At 37.4% G+C, this 14367-nt stretch overlaps 1 protein-coding gene across 1 annotated transcript in view; it reads right to left on the bottom strand.

The window, feature by feature from the left end:
• The window catches only part of lok (ovarian-specific serine/threonine-protein kinase loki), a 270142-nt gene that overhangs the window by 185586 nt on the left and 70189 nt on the right, over positions 1–14367 (bottom strand). The window contains exon 4 of the mRNA XM_090373619.1: positions 3000–3065. Within this exon, the coding sequence (XP_090229745.1) occupies positions 3000–3065 (66 nt within the window). The remainder of the gene's footprint in view (positions 1–2999; positions 3066–14367) is intronic.

Here is a 14367-nt window from a genome sequence, read left to right as displayed (position 1 = left end):
TTAACCACCCGCTGGCTAAAGGCAAATTTCCGCACATCTAATCTACATCTGTCTTTTCTTAATTTGAATTTATGCCCCCTTAGGTTCGTAATCTGAACAAGTGGAAGGATCCCATCAGAATTCAGCATGCTCAACCCATTCAAGGCCTTATACACCTCAATCAGATCACCGCGCAGGTGCCTAGTCTCCAGCCACTGCAATTTGCAGAACTTAAGCCTCTCTTGGTAAGAGGATCCCTTCATTCCCCTCACCAATATTGTTGCCCTTCTCTGTACATGCTCAAGTAAATCTACATCCTTCCTAAAATGAGGCCTCCAGACCTGTACGCAGTACTCAAGGCGTGGCCTGACCATTGCCTGGCCTGACCATTGCCTTATACAGAGGGATAATCACCTCCTTTTACCTGCTAGATAAATTCCTGTATATAATTGACAAGACACCATGAGCTACTATATCATTGACAAAACCCCATGACCTGCCCTGTACTGTCATTAACAACCCTGCCAACCTTTGTATCATCTGCAAACTTCGACATTAAGCCTGATATAACTTCATCAATATCATTGATAAATATACAAAACAACAGTGGACCTAACACCGAACCCTGTGGGACTCCACTAATAACATTAGTCCACGAAGAGCAGCACCCATTGATTACCACCCTCTGTCTTCTCCCACTCAACCATCCTTTTATCCATTGTAGCAACTTACCCTTAATACCATTCTGCTCCAATTTGTACAATAGTCTTCCATGCGCAACAGTGTCAAAAGCTTTCCTGAAATCCAAAGATATGATATCAAAATTATTTTTTGCATCCAGTTCCTTTGTAACCACATCATAATATCCTATCAAATTTGTCAGACAAGACTTTCCCTTAACAAACCCATGCTATTGCTCTACAGATCCTCATGGTTCCCTCCCATTAGACCTACATTACCACCTTTGTAAAGGCCTTCCAAGTAGCAACCTGAGAATCACCATCAGTAATGAAGTTGATTCAAAACTTGAAATGAAAAGATGATGAAAGGAGCTACTTTGGTCATGGAAGATTTGCTGGACTAATTCCACTAAAAAGGGAGAGGTCACAAAACTATTTATCCTAAATGTTACTTTCAACACAACTAAAGCTACTAGAAAGTCTTTTTCATTCTCCAGAGTGTAGTTGATATGTTACTCTGAGGTTACTGCTACATGTATGCAGTACTTTACATTTGTCAATGTTAAACTTCAGTTGCCACCTCTCAGCCCATCTGCTCAACTTTTCTAGATCCTGTTGCAGTAGGGTACTGTCATAGTGTCATTAACAACATTGCTAACCTTCATATCATCTGCAAAATTGGATATTAAGCCTGATATACCTTCATCAATATCACTAATAAATATAGAAAACAACAATGGGCCCAACACTGAACCCTGGGGGACTCCACTAATAACATTAGTCCACAAATCGCAGTGTTCATTGATTTCCACTCTGTCTTCTCCCACTCGACCACCCCTTTATCCTTAACAGCAATTTGCCCTTAATGCCACCCTGCTCCAATTTGTACAGTAGTCTTCCATGTGCAACAGTATTGAAAGCTTTCCTAAAACCAAGTATATGATATCAAAATTATTTTTTGCATCCAGTTCCTTTGTGACCACATCATAGTATCGAATCAAATTGGTCAGATAAGACTGCCCCTTAACAAACCCATGCTGTGTCTGAACTATAACTGCAGTCTTATCTAGATCCTGCAGTGGCTCTTTAGCCAGTGCCTCCAATTTTCATGGAACAGAAGTTAAACTAATAGGTCTGTAGTTACTTGTGTCACCCTTTGATTCCCTTTGTGAATTGGAGATACATTTGCACATCTCCAGTTCATGGGACCTCCTCTGAGCCCAAGGAAGCTCTTATAGCTAAGGGTTTGCTTACTTCCTGTGCTGCCTCCTTCATATGTGCTGGATAGTGCCCATCCCCTCCCCAGGTGCTTTTCTTGTTCAACTTCAACAATTTCACTTCCACTTTACTCTCTGTCATACAAAATCATTTAGCTCCCTTCCAGAGTCTGATAAACTTCTGGGATTCCTCTCCCTGAATATATCCTCATGTGTGAATGTAGATGCGAAATACTCATTCAGTCTGTCATCTACCTGAACAGGATCATTAACAGTCGAACCATCAATATGAAGTGGAGCACCCTGATTCGTCCCCTTCCTTCTAGAGTTTACATAAGTAAAGAATTCTTTGCATCTTTTGCCAAGGATTTCTCATAATCTGCCTTTGCCTGTGTAAACTCCTTTGCGACTTGATTAACGACCAGCTTATATTTACCACACGCTTCCATGTCGCCTGATAGTTTATATGCATCCCATGCATTTTTCTTCTCTGCCAGGAGTCTCATTAGTTTATCTGACATCCATTTAGGCCTAAACCTTGATCAATATTTCTTAGTTTGTATGAAAAGTCTAGTAGCTTCCAAGATTAATTCTTTGAATGCTTCCCATTTAGAATTTGCTGTTGGTAACATCATCAGTTTGTCCCACTGTATAGAGTTTAAAAACTGTCTCAGACCACTGAAGTCATCTTTACAAAAGTAAAAATGGAACACTGAAAGTGTTCAAGATATATGCTAATAACAATGGTTTGGGTCTGATGGACAGTAATCATATGGCAAATTCTCTAGAATTGTGAGTGGCTAGCGTAGGTATGTTTTGTTACTGGCAGGCCTCTAAGAAATACTGAAAAAAACTTTTCAGTATTTCTTATAAGTTGGATTTTCCCATAGTTTGTGATATGTTCAGTGTGTTAGTTTTGTAAAGAAATATTACTGATTTTTGGAATCTCTACTTTTTTGAGGGAAGCGGATGCCTAATTCCTAGACTCCTTCCAGTCTTTCACCCCTATTAGAATGCCCTTGTATGAATAAACCATATGGAAATGTTACTGTTCAAACCACTAAAATACTGCCAAATATACATTTAAATTTTAACAGTCAGAAAAAATATAGTTAAAACTTACCTTTATTTTTAACAAATAAAAGTGAAATTTCATCATTATCATTCAACTGAGTTTTATTGTTTTTCCCTATGGAAAATAAATATTTATAGAGGTTAGAATAAATAACTTCTTAATAATATGAAGTGCATATATCATAGTTCATATATATCATTTATAAATTTGAATTTCCTTTCATATATTTTATAAGTTTAGAATAATTTCAAGACTTGCATAACAGTTTATATTATTTATAGATCAATAAAATAAATAGCAAAAATAATTCAGACATCCACTTTAATCACCAGTTAAGTCCCACATAGCCTAAAGGGGAACTGCAAGAAAGGATACACACAAAATACTCATAATGCACTTGCAACAACTTTCTTTATATTGACGCTTTAAAACATTTAAAAAGGATTTACACACCTTCTTGGTATTATAAAAACTTATCTAATGAATAGGCCAACATAACACAAACTAATGGAACATATCCTAACTGTTATACTGCATATATATAGGAAGGTTGAAAAAACAATTCAACTTTGGGCCAATCTGTATAATAAACAAACTAAATTCTGACAGCATCTTTACCCTTTCTGAGTTAAACACAAGAAGGATCGTAAATTTAATTTGAAAAAGGATAGTGTGGAATAACATGGAGAAATTTGCTTTATGCCAGAGAGCAAATGACTGTTATAATAAATCTCCACCTAGTTAGTTAGTGCTGTAAAAGTGGATAATTTAAATAAATTTAAAGAAATACTGTAGAAATTATTAGAAGGAATGGGAAAATGAAATGAGTAAAAGGGATTATTTTTTTTTTTTTTTTTTTATGCTGACAATTTTTGCTTGCTGATACTACTGTCACAAAGTCATGCTTATATATAAATCAGATATTTTTATTCTGAAATTTACAAGAATGACAGATAAATTAAATTAAAGTTCATTTCATTAGTCACACTACGTATGCTGCTAATTTGGCAGTACACAGGATGTTCCACCTGAACCATGTTTGCACATGGTTCAGGTGGAAGAAAGAAGGGGTAGTTAGGTCATATGTCTTACTAAAAGCATGCATAATTCAGAAGTTATGCATGCTAGTACAGAATCTGCATGGTGTGAGTTAGCTGCAAAGGTATAATAAGAACTGGGGTAATCTAACCATCTTAGTGCACCTGGTTTCACTGAGTCCATAGTGCTCCACAGTATGGTTTAGAATGAACTATTGGTTAGTAAAGTTTAAGAAGCATATATCTATTTACACCCAACATTGTTGCAGAACAGACTAAGTTTGGTTTCTTGAGGCATTAAAGTTAAGAGTTTTTTTATGTGTTAAAGAAATGTCACTTTCTTATCTAAGATTATACCTAAGAATTTTACACTTGTCACTACAGAGACCATCTGTCTGTCAAGTTGCAGTTGTTCAAAATCAGGAAGTAGGTTTTGTTTTCTACTAACCCACTAAACTGTATATGTATAGTATTCTGTGTGGAGAACCAGAAGCTGCTGGTTCCCATTTTCTTACTTTGCTTTCTGCTCCTAGTAGCTGACATTCTATAGTTTGCATATTTTGGGAGCAGTAAAAAATACTGGTCAACACAAAGTGATATCTGGTAGTTATAGTGTTTATTTTGAGAACAAAAAAGGGTACAGCTTGGCACTGTGGCACACTTTGTGTGAATAACTTTTGAAAGAACAGTCTACACTGGAACCTGAAAAGTCCTATGTTGTAAGATATTTTGGATATAACAAGGAAAGTGTCTTCTGAATCCAAAGAGATATAGGTTTTGAAAAATTCCATAATGCCATGCTGTATCACATGCTTTTTTTTTTTTTCTATATCAAAATAGACTACAACCTGATTTTCTTATTGGAAGAAGGTATACATACATTGTTTCCTAATTTGATAAGCAAATCTAGTTTGATTAGTTCTTCCTAAAGCCATTTTGTGCTGAACTGAGAAGGTTATTACTGTTCTAAAACCATGTGGCAGGCACTGATCATTTTCTCCATGACTTTTCCCAGACACCTTGTTAAAGCAATTGAACAGTAAATGAATGAGTCTGATAGATCCTTTCCCGGTTTCAGGAAGGCTATTACTATTGCATGTTGCCAATTATCTGAAAACAAACTGAATTTCCAGGAAGGTTTTGTTTAATTCCTGTAAAATTCTTTGGGACTGATCGAGTTTCACAATCACACCAAGCTGTTTCAACACCATACTGCACTTTGCTTTGTCTTGAGAGTGAAGTTTCAGTTCATGGATTGTTAAAGGTGAATTGTGGAAAAATTTAACTTATTTCTCTCATTCTTGCTTTGTAACTTTGGAAACCAGGAATAAATGAGGTAGTTGCTTTGGGCAAGGTTTCCTCTCAGTACATTGGCTATTTCTGAAGGTTCAAGAATGACTTGTAAGTTCCAGTTTAGGATAAGAAGTTGGATTAATCTGGTATCCACCTTCATTTTTCTGATTATATTCCTGACATGTGAGATAACTGAAAATGGTTAATGTGTATGCAAATTTTATCCAGAATGTCTTTCTGCTAGGCCTTCTAACATACCTAGCTCTTGCTCACTCCACACTCCAACAACATTGAGAAATTTTTTAGGTCATGGAATTGTCAAATTGCTGTTTGTGAATGAATGAGAATTAGCAACTCTGATAATAAGCAGTGAAATACTCCATTTGAGTTTCACAATTTGAAAATAGTGAGCTAACAATTCACTAAACAATATTTAGTGAATGTTTTTAGGACATTTACATTATTTTTAATCAATAATAGAAGATTCTTTGTGTGTGTGGTAACTTTTCTGGTTCTGAGATGAAATCTCCACCTTGCACATTCAGAACTAAGGCACTGAATGACTAATCTGAAAACTAAGTTCCCTGTGATAGTGTGGTATAATGGTTTCACCATTAGTCACTTTTTTCAAGAGGCTTGGATTCATATCTTATTGAATAACACAGGAATTCTTAAATGCCTCAATCCCAACAACAAGATGGAGCACAGTCAAGTGCTTAAATATGCATGTGTGAAGATCATTAGAAAGTCTAGGTATTCTGAGCTATTTCAGCTAATAAACAAATTCTACACACACTAGTTGAAGTTTCATACTAGTTTAACACACAAAAAAGTGTAAATAGTAAGCCTTGATGTTTCAAAAGTGCATTCAATGCATCAATCATACAGTTTTCTACAGCAGCATGTTAGAGAGGTAACAAGAGGAAGCAATACTCTTGATCTGGTTATCAGCAGTGATTCTTCATGCATTAAGAATCTACAGATAAAAGACCCACTGGGTGGCAACAATCACAGTGTACTACTGTGGAATTTAAATAAAGATATAACCAGAGCTTTTTTTGTAAAAAAATATGTGCTGGTACTCATTCTTTGCTAACAGGAAAAATTGAAAATTAAAAGTACATGAAAAGTACAGTACTCTAAAAAATTATTTCCTGATATTGTTACTTGGTAGTAATGTTTTTGGAATAAGAACAACAAATTAAGTATATTAACACACAGTTTATCAAGAATAAATTTATTATTCAAGTATATAAAAAAATAAGTACATGTTTAAAAAATAAGTAATAAGTAAAAATTTGTAAAAAAAATAAGCAAAAATAATATTTCATAATAAAGTTTTTATAGAAATTCCAAATTTTTATTGAGTTCTCATCCAACATACTATGCCGACTTCTTACCGTTTGTGTCTGTTGCTGAATGACGTTTCCGAAGCAGCCACGAAATGTCATATTTGCTGCATCGAAGCGTGTCAGCAGAGGGTCTACAATTTTAATTAAGAGGTAGTAGTGAAGAAATTGTTTTTGTCATCGATGAAGCTTTGGTTAGGCTGATGATCACATTCATTTGTGAAAATCCTCGTTCACATTCACTTGATGAAATTGGTATCATACTCAGAGTGTTCATCAAATGCTCTTAAATTTTTCCGAAACCGTCTTTTCGATTAGGTATTCCTGAAATGCACAAATTGTATCTCTTTCATTTAACTGAAGCATAATTGACAATTTTCTAACTTCATTCTCCCCAAATGCCAGCATTTCATGTTTAGAAGATTTAATACTTTCGTTGTCCCCATTTTCCTGCTCTCGTCATCAATGTTGTCACTAGTTCTTAAATTTGATTTTTTTTTTTTTTTTTTTTGAAACTGTTCAAAATGTCGGTGTTCTTTGGATATTCAACTACTGTGACCATGTAAACAAAGATAGGGAAAATTTAAGGGGAAAAAAATGTGCATAACGCTCTTCTGCAAAACAACAGATGATTATTTGTCAGGGTAAAAGAAAATCACTCCCTCCTAATTCTCGAATGAGGGGCTTACAGTTGATTCACAGCCAGGTCCAACCTATGGCCCACGTGGAAAGTAAATTAAAACAGCATTTTAAATTTTGCTAATTATCAAAAACTTTCTCGTTAAATGTTTTGTTTAGTTATTGTTATTTTGGTTTTTTTAGGAGCATTAGCAACTAAGGCCATATTGCTCCGGGGATATGCGGTCATTCACTGACCTTTCTGCATCCTCCATATTTGGTGGTCACGGGCTCGAACCCCGGTCTAATCAAGAAGCGTGTGCTATGCACTGCTGCTCTTGCCCACCTGGCTACAGAGGCACCTGTTTTGTTTAGTAAATGTAATCGTGTATTATCTTAATAAAATTTTTGAATTTTTTGAATTTTAGGTGTCATCATTAATTTTTATTTATTCACCTTATACTCATCTTAAGCAGTGATTCTTTCAGGTTGTAAATATTCGAAAGTGAGCATTTAAAGGCAAAAGTAAGGTATTTTTTTGAAAAACAAAAGAAAGTCATATTTTTATAATTTTAATAAAATCTAAAAAATAAATTAGTGACATAGATTTGTTACACATAGAAGTATTGGGAGTTTTCATTTTTTATATATAGCCTGAAAATGAAAAAACGGTAACATGAAAACAGAAACTTCCTTTTACGTGTAACAAGATATGGAAAATGTAACCCACTAATTTTTCTCGAATCACTCAGTGTGGTCCCAAAAGAAATCTAACTTTGAATATGGCCCCTGTACAGGAAAAGGTTGGACGCCACTGCAGCAGAAGGTGAACCAGAACCAGCTGGGAATATCCCTTGATCTGCGCACTGTTAACCAGCGCAACTTCTCCGTATGTGGGACAGGTGGTTGGATAGGTTTTACCAGGTACCACCATTACCAGGCAAAATACCTTAATTAGTTGTAGAATGGTAATCCCTTTAGCTCGCTCAATTCTTGTTAGCAGCGGTACTAATTTCCTAAATTGCCTGCAGGCCTGAAGTGCAAACGGGGTACCCAGTTAAGGCTCTCCCTAAGCCATTCGTTATATGAAAATTTTCTTCACTTAACTGAAACTATTTTAAATGTAATTTCCAAGGGGAATTCAAAAAAAAAGTGATATAAAAGGAGTTTGTTAAACAGAGGTCTGAAAGAGTAATTTAGAATTCTAAAAATGGTTATAAAGTTTTATATAGAAAATATCTTAACAATAGACAGTGAAAAATGCAAATTTAGTTATATAACTTTAAGCTTATTTGAAAAGTAGGTAAACATGTAAAAAATCTACTGACTATTACAAATTTAGCATTAGCATTAGCAGAGGCATATGATGCAAGAAAGCAAGCTTATTCAGCATCAGCCAAAAAAAAAAAAAAAAAAACCACTCCCATTTCACCCCTCCGTTCGTTCGAAATACCTGTCCAGTTGAGCTTTAAATTTGTTTAGGCTATCAACTTCAACAACAAGTGATGGAAGTCGGTTCCACCAACCAACCACCCGCTGGCCAAAGGCAAATTTCCGCACATCTATACGACATCCGTCCTTCCTCAATTTGAATTTATGCCCTCTGAGGCGATTATTCTGAGCAAGATGAAGAATCCCATTGGCATTGAGCATGCTCAAACCATTCAAAGCCTTATACACCTCTATCAGATCACCTCGCCGGTGCCTAGTCTCCAGACTCTGTAATTTGCAAAACTTAAGCCTTTCTTCGTAAGAGCAACCCTTTGTTCCATTCACTAATCTTGTTGCCCTTCTCTGTACCCGTTCCAGCAGCTCTACATCCTTCTTGAAATGAGGCCTCCAGACCTGTATACAGTTGTGGCCTAACCATTGCCTTATACAAGGGAATAATCACCTCCTTATCCCTGCTAGAAAAATTCCTGTATATCATTGACAAGACACCATGAGCTACTCTTGCAGCTCGTCTGCACTGCTCAGAGAACTTCATATCTGCCTGCACAATTACCCCCAGGTCCTTTTCATTCTCCACCAGTGTCAGTGTAGTACCGCAGAGTTGATACGTTGCTCTGGGGTTACTGTTTCCCATATGTAGTACTTTACATTTGTCAATGTTAAACTTCATTTGCCACCTCTCAGCCCATCTGTTCAACCTATCCAGATCCTGTTGCAGCAGCATAGCATCAGTAGTGTCCTTAACGACCCTGCCAACCTTTGTATCATCTGCAAACTTGGACATTAAACTTGATATACCATCATCAATATCATTCATAAACACCGAAAACAACAACGGACCCAACACTGAACCTTGAGGAACTCCACTAATAACATTAGTCCACGTTGAGCAGTGTCCATTGATTACCACTCTCTGTCTTCTGCCACTCAACCATCCCCTTATCCATAGCAGCAATTTGCCTCCAATACCACACTGCTCCAATTTGTGCAGCAGTCTTCCATGTGCAACAGTATCAAAAGCCTTTCTAAGATCCAAATATATAATATCAAAGTTATTCCTTGCATCCAGTTCTTTTGTGACTACATCATAGTATCCAATCAAATTGGTCAGGCAAGACCTGCCCTTAACAAAACCATGCTGCGTCTGAGCTATAATTGAATTCTTGTCTAGATGATCCTGCAGTGCTTCTTTAACCAGTGCCTCCATTAATTTACCTGGAACAGAAGTTAAACTAACAGGTCTATAATTACTTGTGTCAGCCTTTGATCCTCCTTTGTGAATTGGGGTTACATTTGCACATCTCCAGTCTATGGGTACCTCCCCTGAGTCCAAAGAAACTCTCATAATTATGGCTAGGGGTTTGCATACTTCCTTTGCTGCCTCCTTTAATATAACTGGATAGATCCCATCCACCCCAGGTGCCTTTTTTATGTTTATCCTCAACAATCTCTCCTCCACTTTCCTCTCAGTTATTACAAAATCATCCAGCTCACTGCCAATGTTTACTTTACCTACATCATTCTCCTTCCTGAATAACTCCTCATGCGTGAATGTAGATGCAAAATACTTGTTTAGATTGTTAGCCACCTGAGCAGGATCCTCAACTGTTGAACCATCAATATCTAGTGGACCAATCTGATTCATTCCTTTCCTTCTCGAGTTCAAATATGTAAAGAACTCTTTTCTGTTTTTCTTTGCATCCTTTGCCAAGGATTTTTCGTAGTCTGCCTTTGCCTGCCTAATCTCCTTTGTGACTTGGTTACAGACCAACTTATATCTATCATAGGCTTCCATGTCCTCCATTAATTTGTATGTATCCCATGCATTTTTCTTCTCTGCCACATGTCTCATTAGTTCATCTGACAACCATTTAGGCCTAAACCTTGAACAATATTTCTTAGTTGGTATGTAAAGCCTGGTAGCCTCCAAGATTAGTTCTTTGAATGCTTCCCATTTTGAGTTTGCTGTTGGTAACATCAGCAGTTGGTCCCACTGTATAGAATTTAAATACTGTCTCAGACCATCATAGTTGCCTTTACGAAAACAAAAACCCTTCCCTTTACCTCTGATGGTAGTTACCTCCTTGAGTAAATCCCACTTCAACACACTGTGATCACTGCCACCTAGTGGTTCATTTATCTGCAGATTCTTAATGCATGAAGAATCACTACTGATAATCAGATCAAGAGTATTGCTCCCTCTTGTTGCCTCACGAACATGCTGATGTAGAAAACAATCATCCAATAAATCCACAAAAGCCTTGCTAGTGTGCGAGTGACCAACCCACAAATTCCAGTCAATATCTGGGAAATTAAAATCCCCCATTATAAGACTCTCTGATTTACTGGCCCACTCTATTTCCCTGTACAATATCTTATTATACTCATCAGAGTCATTAGGCCTATAGCACACTCCTACTCTCAATTTTGATTTCCCTATGCTTATGTCACACCAAACTGACTCGACACTGCCCTGTCCATCGATGTCGACTGGCTTCACTTCCTTGGACTTTATGTGTTTCTTAATTAATAGCATAACCCCTCCTCCCCTCCTGTCCTGTCTATCTTTTCTATACACATTGTATTCCCCAAATTCCAGTTCCGCATTACTTATATCTGTGTGACACCACGTCTCTGATATCCCAACAATATCTGCCTTTGATGTTTTGAGCAATACCTCAAATTCATCAAATTTATTTACCAAACTCCTAGCATTGGTGTACACGCAGGTATACATGCACCTGTTTCTATTCTTAGCTACCCTAACACAACCCATGTGTTTACTTGTACTGCAATGACTACCAGCAGTCTCTGAAATATCCTGCATCTTGTTTTTCAGGCTTCTGCTCATTTCAATAGAAGCAGTGCAAGAATCACTTCCACCTCTGCCAGTGGCTACTGTTAATCTATAGTCCTTGTATCCCCCCCCAACTAGCAGTTTTCCGACCCACCTAACACTGCCTCGACAGCAACAGCAAAAATTCTTGCACCCTTTCTATTTAAGTGTATCCCATCCCTGTAGAAGCAATCTCTCCTGTTAACAAGTACAGTCCAGGCTGAAAAAAATTTTACCCCTTGAGCCTTGCACAATCCCTCCAGGGCCGAATTGATCGACAAGGCTCTCATCATATACTGCCTCCTACCGTGTCTGGGCAAAATTGCAGACACTCTCAAGTTCAACCCTAATTCACGGCTTTTTTTCAACAGTGACCTGTACTTGCTAAGTAGTTCCGCTGGTCTCCTACTCTTAATATCATTAGTGCCAACGTGTACAACTATATCACCTTTTGTGCCCTTAAAAGATGATATCCGCTCTACAACGTCATCAACCTTTGCCCCTGGCAGACATACCCTGGTCCTATTCCACCTATCCTTTTTACAAAGCATGTTCCCCGTTTCCCTGACAATAGAGTCACCAACAACTACTAGTTCCTGTGGGACCAGCGCATTCTGCCTAGGGGGCTGCCTCTGTGTTGCCTGATGACCAAGTGCAAGCTCTGGCATTGATGTGGGCAGCTGAGAGCATGATGGGCCCCTCAATTTATTTCCTTCGAGGGCATCCACCCTGTCCTTCAAGCTCTCATAAAGGCCCATAACAACGCTGAGTTGTCGCCTGATTTCCATGCACTCCTTACATCGTGCACACACAAAGACATCCCCCTTGGCAGTATCATGTCCCGTACCCGACTGCTCCGCAAACATCAAGCAAACAGTGCATTTTAATAGACTGTGATTCAGAGGGCAACTGCCCCCCTCAGTTCTCCCCTGAACCACAGCACTCCCATTAGCTTGAGCCTTTTGCTTTGCTGCTCTGGTCAGAGTCATGATTCTGATTTAATTCTGTAAAATTCAAAACAAAAATTAAATCCTTAGTTATATCCCAAGTTATATCCCAAAACAGTTATGTTATATATATATTTTTTTTTCGGTATCGAGTGTTTTCTACGAGTTCCCTTTATACAACTTCCGTATCACGTGTACCACTATAGTTATGTATTAATTATTTGTTACGATTAAGTCGTTATTTATATATATATAGAGTTAAAAGTACAATTTAATTGACAATAAAGTTTATCAAGATTAATAGATTTACTGATTAATTGACAATATTATATCATGCACTATACTACACTAAGCTTATGCTATCGTGTAAAAATGGCGGGAATTCACGAACGGTATTTCTACGGACTCGTAAGTATTGATTAGCTTTCAAATCTCGCTATCTCAATTTAGAATAAACTAAGGATCCTGACTAGGTCTATAATCTACTTATAGAAGATAATTTGATATAACAATTGGTTAATAAATCGACTAAATTTGGTTAAAAAAAAAAAAAAAAAAAATTTCGATGTGTACAGCTGTTGTTGTTATTTGGTTTTTAGGAGCTGTTGTTTAACAGCTGTTGTTGTTATTTGGTTTTTAGGAGAATTAGCAACTAAGGCCATATTGCTCCAGGGATATGCGGTGGTCATTCCCTGACCTTTCTGCATCCTCCGTATTTGGTGGGATCACGGGCTCGAACCCCGATCTAATCAAGAAGCGTGTGCTACGCACTGCTGCTCCTGCCCACCTGGCTACGGAGGCGCCAATGTGTACAGCATCCAAATGTCACACGTCACTGTTAATAAAGGTTCCGGTATGCCATACCGTTGCGTACCGTCCCAAAAAAAAGTACTGGATATAACTATTGTCAAGGAAAAGGCTTTTGCTTTCATAAGGGTGACTACAGAGGTCTCAGATAGTTTTTAGAAAAAAAGTGCATGGGATGCATATAAATTATTATGCAATACATGATAATTTATGGAAGCCTGTGGTAGATATAATAAAAGCCCATGGTAGATATAAATTAGTCTGCAATCGAGTCACAAATGAAGGTTAGGCAAACTAAGGCAGATTATGAGAAGTCTCTGGCAAAGAATATCAGCAAAGACTTCTATGCTTATATTAACAATAGAAGGAAGGGGTTGAATCATATTGGATTAACTGTTGATGACCCTGCTCAGGCTGCAGACAAATTAAATAGGTATTTTGCATCTGCATTCGCACATGAGAAATTCTTTAGGGTAGGAGCAGAAGTTTATCAAACTCTAACAAGAGCTAAATGACTTTGTGATAACTGAAAGGAAAAGTGAAGAAGAAATTGTTGAAGATGGCCATAAAAAATGCACATGGGACAGATGGAATCTACATAATTATATTAAGGGAGGCAACAAAAGAGGTAAGCAAATTATGAGAGCATCCTTGAACTCAGGGGAAGTTCCCATGGACTGGAGGTGTGCAAATATACCCACAATTCATAAAGTGGGATCAAAAGGTGACACGAGTCACCTTTTGATCACGAGTTAAGATTACAAACCTGCTATCTTAACATCTGTTCCAGGGAAAATAATGGCATCACCAGTTAAAAGTAGTAATGCAGGACCATTTGGACAGGCATGCAATTATACTGCAATCACAGAATGGTTTTGTCAAGGGACGACCTTGTCTACCCAATCAGATAGGTTACTATGATTCAATGACCAAGGAACTGGATGCAAAAAATAATTTTGACATCATATACTTAGATTTCAGGAAGCCTTTTGACACTGTTGCACATAAAAGATTGCTGTACAAACTAGAGCAATGTGGCATTAAGTGCAAGTTACTGCTATGGATAAAGGAATGGTT

Source organism: Mastigoproctus giganteus, chromosome 5 (genome assembly GCF_048544385.1).
Source record: "Mastigoproctus giganteus isolate SK-2022 chromosome 5, ASM4854438v1, whole genome shotgun sequence".
Taxonomy (NCBI): Eukaryota; Metazoa; Arthropoda; class Arachnida; order Uropygi; family Thelyphonidae; genus Mastigoproctus; species Mastigoproctus giganteus.
Note: the sequence above shows the minus strand (reverse complement) of the source record. Positions and strands in the feature narration are given on the sequence as shown.